General features: G+C 37.8%; 1 protein-coding gene across 1 annotated transcript; it reads right to left on the bottom strand.

The window, feature by feature from the left end:
* Positions 1-695: 695 nt before the first annotated feature.
* On the bottom strand, positions 696-1,046 carry LOC113777351. Its single transcript, XM_027322384.1, has one exon. The coding sequence runs from the start codon at positions 1,044-1,046 to the stop codon at positions 696-698; it is 351 nt and encodes a 116-aa protein (XP_027178185.1).
* Between the last annotated feature and the right edge of the window lie 5,501 nt (positions 1,047-6,547).

The raw sequence follows: 6,547 nt of genomic DNA, 5'->3' as shown, positions 1-6,547 counted from the left end.
ACGGAATATTTGTTCTTAATAGTCACATCGTTCAAGTTTCGATAATTTATATATATAGTCTCAAGCGTCCATTCCAAATATGATATCCGGTCCTTAATCGTTAGTCTCATTCAATCCATCAAATATTTCCTTTCACTAACCCAAATCTCATCACTTTTAATATCTCAAATTGGCGATCAAACATTGGATCCCAACTTCAACACCAAATTCTCGATTTGGTCACGATCCCTGGTCGCCTCCAAGACCTTGGGATGGTCTATATTCTCAAGCACAATCTCGACTACGTCTTACACCGTTCATGTCTTATTATAAATCTAAAAGTGTGGGACAAGATTTGAACATACATGTAAGTCATAAAACCAATTAAAAGCGGAATAAAGTTTCATATGTCATAAGGATCATAATAGGTACATCAAGTTGGGATAGGTTTATCAAACCATTTCAAAAGTGGAAGGGAAACAACAAGATTATAGCAAAACGTGCCGAGTTACCAAGATACAAAATAACAAAAGACTTTCCCTTATACAAAAGATTAAATCTCCAAAAGTGCCAGTCTAGTCTATGGTAAGGTTACAACCTCTATCCCTCGAGTGAAGTCAAACCATCTCGACTTGTGAAACCTCCACTACTTGGGTCCTCTTTACAGCCATTAGTATTAATTACTCTCATCTAGCATTCGATTGCTTTGAGCGAACCTAATTGGCTGCTGAGTATTTCTTCCTTTTGTTAGGGGCACTGGGGCAACTTGAAATCTGATGTTCAGTGCTACCACAATACAAGCACTTTTTCGATTTCTTCCAACATTCATTCTCTGTGTGGTTGGGCTTACCACAGTATCCACAAGTCGCACGAGAAGTCATGGCCTGATCAGCATGAGAAGTTTCTTTGTATTTCATTTCCAGTTCTATGTTCTTATATAGCAACTCAATTTTCTCAGCATATTCTTGTTTCCACCGCCTTTTCCAGTAGTCAGCCAAATTCTTTTGAAACTCTACCTCCTTTTGAAGGAGGTCCACTTCCTTACGCATTTCTTCCAAATTTGTCATCTTACCGGTTGGTTCAAGTCAAATGCTAGCCTGTCAGGTAAATCAAAGGATCAAATAAGTAGCTATTCATAATGGAATTCCGAGCCATAATACTCTTTCATTCTTTTGCTTATGGGTTATCTCGAAATACAAACCTTAACCATTCTCTGCTTAACATAGGCGAGCTCTTAAGTCTCCATAAGATTACTATCAGTAATTACAAACTCAACAAGATAAGGGGACCTTATTCGTTAATATAAAGATTCCATGTCCTAGTTCGCTCTTCAATACTTATCTACAAGGTCATTCGAGAAGAAATCATAACCTCTTGTTCTCACTAGTACCTTATTGTATCATCTCAAATCAACTTACTATTTCGAGGATAGGTTTTCCATGAGCTTAGATGGACGAACTTCAAGAATTGCTCAATTCCTCACACCTTTCTTGGTTCTTAGGTTGGTTGGTTGGTTTAGAACTTTAGTGCTCCACTAATCGTGCTAGGGCATTAATCGTCTGGTTAATAGCAATAACTACGCGATTATTTTCCTTCATTTCTAGGGTTTTGGTTCAATCCAGCAGTCGCTCTATAATCGTCCTCTTGAGCTTGGGGTTGCTTAACCTCTCACCCTCGTTCCTTTTCACTCTTTTGGCCACCCATAAATTTAACATGTTTAAAGGCATGACATAAAATGAGTGCACATAAACGGAGTTTGAAAAGTAATACCTTTATCACGCCAAACAAATACAAGAATAAAAGGGAAGATACCGAAATAATCGCAAATGGATACAACCCAATCATGGATTTGAAATCATGAAGCAGTAAAGTCAAGCATGCCATGAGTAACGTTTAATTGCCTCAAAAGGTAGGAAACATAATGAAACACGATACGAAATGCAATGGCCTTTAATCGAGCGCCACCCCGTCTATCTTTGGCAAAAATTATTAAAATAGTTTAAATCACTAGCTTAGTGATTGGTAGAGCCAAAAGTCTTAATTACCTCCGTAGGATCATTTTTATTTTCAGTACTAGGAGTTTTAGATCTCGTGTCCCTTATCGAATATCTTGTTATTCTCCACTTGTTCAACCAAGGTAACACACCCAACCATCGACTTATCCATCCTGTCTTTAATTTCAGACACTACCCCAACAAGGCGATTCTTAGCTTTTTAAAGATTCTCACAAGGAGCCTTTGTCTTCCTCGCTCCTTAAGTATCTCTATCTCCACTTCAGGAATTTCTAGTAGTCTAGGCATCCGCAATTGCCCTCAGTTCTCGATTATCCCCTCGAATCACCCTATTTTCCTCGGATAGCCACTTCCGATGATCGGTCACTATAAACACTCCATTATTTGGACACGAGTAAATCCTTTGAAAATCACATAAAGTCCTAATTCGGCGAGTTGGATTATACCTCCAACGAGCCCTCCCCTAGGCCAATTAAAAGCTTAAATGGGACCAAATATACTAAATAAACTGGATGTAATCATCTCATACTATCCCACATGTCCCTTACAAGATCGAGAACCCCAATCGTCCATTAATTCAAATCTAGGTTCTAATTTTCATTCCCACTAGCGGTCACTTAACTTTTCAACCAGTTCTACAGTCCGGCATCCTAAACTTTTAAGCTTAGAATACACTACAAAGATCTGAAACCTAAACTCTGATACCAATTGTGACGCCCCCACTTCTCCCTAAGGCGTACCAGAGGGTATTTGCGGGATGCCTGCCCAACTCTCGTCAGGACTCACGGCAATATCCGTTCAACCTTAGTACAATACTATTCAACAACACTAAATAAGTAAGAAAGTGCGGAAACTTCCAAATTTAATAATATATATAACAATTATCCAATCTTGACATCAAATTCCCAAAAGTTGCATCAATACCCAAAATATACAACATCCAGGTACATCAAATATCCAAATCATACTTTAGGTTCCCAAAAGTACAATCAATAAGAAGTCTAGCCCAAAATATATTAGAAACCCTAAACCAAAAGTGCATCAAAAGGGTTCCTTCAAGTCTCACTCCATGCCCAATTCTGTTAAGGAAAACAAATCTACAGGGTGAGCAAAACGCTCGTGAGGCCAAGAACATACATGCACGCACATAGTCCAAGCAACAATCCCAAATAACAGGTCAATTGATAAAATACAAATAATTGACAATTCCAGTAAAATGTAAACAGAAACAATTCAATGATATGATAACTCTCAGGAGCTAAGTTCCACTTGCTTTGCCAAGGTCATTCGTATACCTTCCCGCGATGACACTCCGTCAATCGGGATGGTATTTCCAATCCGTAGATCACCACTGACTTCCATCCATCCACCGTACATACCCCCACCGGGCCCGAATGTCATTTATAAGGCGATACTTCAACGAGTATGCCAATCAAGATCTCTCCAATAGATCAACCTTGTCATGTGATTCTCATGGCTCGCCAAGGTTCCTGACCAAACTCATGCCGGCTCGAGTTAAACATCGGCAGATGAGATTTGGGCGTCCCCCATGTACATGTGTGTGTCGAGGAGATTCACTCCAACGACGTATGCCGTCACAGCATAGTATTTCATGTAATTCAAGCATGTGATACATTCCAACATTTGTTATGGTCAAGCATTTGAAGTAATCAAGCATTCGAAGCATGAGTTGTTGTTTTCGAATGAAAACGAGTGCGATAAAGTACACACTCGACTCCATTATCAAATCCCAAAGCATTGATAACAGGTAAGCATGTAACGAGTTCACAGGAGTTCAAGTAAACATGCACTTGACACTCACCGATACAAGTACAAGAAAGAAATGTCACTAGGAGCTTTTAGGCGTTCACTGTGGGATACTTTTGAAGGTCCTCGTGTGAGGTTGAGCAATTAATAAGGATCTATCACTCATAAACCCTAATAAATGAAAAGATCGCACTAGTGCACATTCCAAGAAAATCTCGTGAAAACGAACCCCAATCACTCGTAAATCGAGATTCAAAGACGGGGTTTCAAAACACAAGAGCAATCGAGTTTCCGTCTTGGAAATCAAGTATAAAACGTCCAAGCGATATCGAGGAAAAAAAAAGAGAATTTGAAAAACTCCATTTCCCTTAAGTTTTGAAAATTTCAGTTTTGATACGAATCTTTTAAAAATCGCATCTCACTCTTTACAAGTCCAAAATTGAAAATTTTGATACCGTTGGAATCCTCTTTGAAAGTACTAAAAGTTCTTAGAAGATACTTTATCATGATTCTAAATGGAAAGTATTCAAAAATGGGCTCAAAGTCACTGTTTCAAGGTAATTAGGATTGTGTCGGGGTTAGTTTTTTGCTAATTTTGGAAATTCGGTAAAATTCACACATTGCCAACCAGCCTCTGAAATTTGCAACTTAAGTAGAGTTGCAAGTAAGGTTAAGAACAGAACAAGCGGATCAAGAATCGGAGTTTTGAGCACCGAGATTCGATAGCTCAAAGTTGGTGAAAAATCGAAACCATTAAGCCAATTTTCCAGATTTAAGTTCCAAATTTTGGGAATTTAGTTAGGTATCGAAATGGATTCGGAACTGCACCAAATTTGGTATGAATATACTACCATATAAGGGCCACTCCTTTACCAAATTTCATAGAAAAATATGTACGAAAATCGATTAACGAGACCGTTGATATCACAAGAAATTCTAAGGCTAAGCTGCCTTTGAACTTCCGTTTTGCCGTTTCCAAATATTTGGTCAAGGAACATCTCAAAACATGGTCCATTCCAGTAGGTAATGTCTAAAATATGTCCAAGGTACATTCGATAGGTGATTTACACTAAGAAACTTCGAATAACAAGTTCCAAATCATTGTTAGTTTCAAATCTGTCCAAATGCATGGTATTCCTTCACAAGACCAGATTCGAATTTTGATCATAAATCACTCAATTCAACTCGGAATTGAGCATGGTTGGTGGCATTGGAAATTAGACTCGTAAGGCTATATTTTCTCAGAAAAAAGTTTTCAAAATCTGTCCATAACTAGCTCATTCATGAGCATCAAGATACAGCTCATGTGCTGCCTTCCAGGAAGCAACGAAACAGGACTGTAAATTTCAAATGAATGGTTTGGCTTGTTCAAGTGGAATCAGGACATGCATTTTATACCAACGGAAAGCTGTAAATGTCTAGTTTCCAGTGCCACAAACGGCACTCGATTCTGACATCGAAGCGATGATTTATAGCCAAAACAAGATGACTGCCTGGCAGTAATTGGAACCAATTCCAGATTTCTAAGCTTCCGAAATTCCAACATTTGGGTGACCAAATCAAGTTATTTTTCAATGAAACTTTTTACACACTCAATATAACATGTAAACAATATAAACAAGCCATTAGAACCTCAAAATTTCGCACCAAAGTGCTCGAACAAAGCAAGGGCAAAATGGTCACTTTTGGTCATTGCACTATCCTTGAGTTTCTATCAACAACCCAACATTAATCCACTAGTTTAAGCACTAAACCAACATTAGTTTCATCATCAATCACCAAATTAGTCCATCCAATCAACGTGGGAGTTCATAGAGCCCACAAAATAATTTTTCAATATAACCAAGCTACCCATATGCATGCATGAGTTTAAATATGTATTACTACTCCCATAAAACAAGAATTGAAGAGTTGATCGTCACTTACTCTCCTAGATGCGCAAGTCAGAAATTTTCGGCCCTCCTTGCTCAAGAAAAACTGCGGACAGCAGCTCTTTTTCTTAGCTAGATGTAATCTCCAAGTATTAAGCTAAGTGTGGGTGAAATTTGAAGTGAATTGGAGGAAGTTTTGGTGAAGAATTGGAGAAGAAAGTTGAAGAACTCTTGGCTATTTTTCCAAACTTGATGGCCGGCTAAATGAGAGAGAAAAGAGAGAGAGTGTTTGTCCAAAAGTAGCTTCCAAGAGAAGTTTTAATGTGTGGCCCATGTTTGCCCTAAAGTTAACTCTCCTTTTGTGCTCGATTCCTCTCGAATTGATTTCACTAGTGCACTAAACCTCTAATGCACTTATATTCATATAAATATTATCCACTCTTAATTGTCCCAAAATAAGGGTCTAAAGCCCCTTATTTAAATTGCGCGTGTGAAAACGCGTATTTCCGATTTAAGCGCGATAGAGTGAAACCTCCAAGAAATTCTTATAACGATAGTACTACTAACTATCACTTAAGTACTTAAGCATAAAAATTTCTATTTTTAAGACCATTGTACAAGTCTCCAATTTTTCAAATTTATTGTACTCTCAGATCGGCTATTGTCTCCAACTGCGTATTCACTATTCTCATTTACCGAGCTTCCAAGAAAATAAATTTTAAAACAAGTCACTTTAAAAATATAATTAAACTATATATCCATGTAATTAGGTCTAAAGAAGTTTGAAAATAATATTCGGGGCAATTGGCCAAATAAATAATTAAATGAGTTAGTAATAGGAGTTTAAAATAGGTAAATTTTTGGAAGTCCTCACATGAGTCGAGTATTAATTCCTCAATTAACCTTTCTTAATCTACC

The sequence above is a fragment of the Coffea eugenioides genome, chromosome 7 (assembly GCF_003713205.1).
Source record: "Coffea eugenioides isolate CCC68of chromosome 7, Ceug_1.0, whole genome shotgun sequence".
NCBI classification, from domain to species: Eukaryota; Viridiplantae; Streptophyta; class Magnoliopsida; order Gentianales; family Rubiaceae; genus Coffea; species Coffea eugenioides.
The sequence above is the reverse complement of the archived record's forward strand: the minus strand, read 5'-3'. Positions and strand labels throughout refer to the sequence as shown.

Coding starts and splice junctions, on each gene's coding strand:
- LOC113777351 (XM_027322384.1), bottom strand. CDS start 1,046: ATGACAAATTTGGAAGAAATGCGTAAGGAAGTGGACCTCCTTCAAAAG.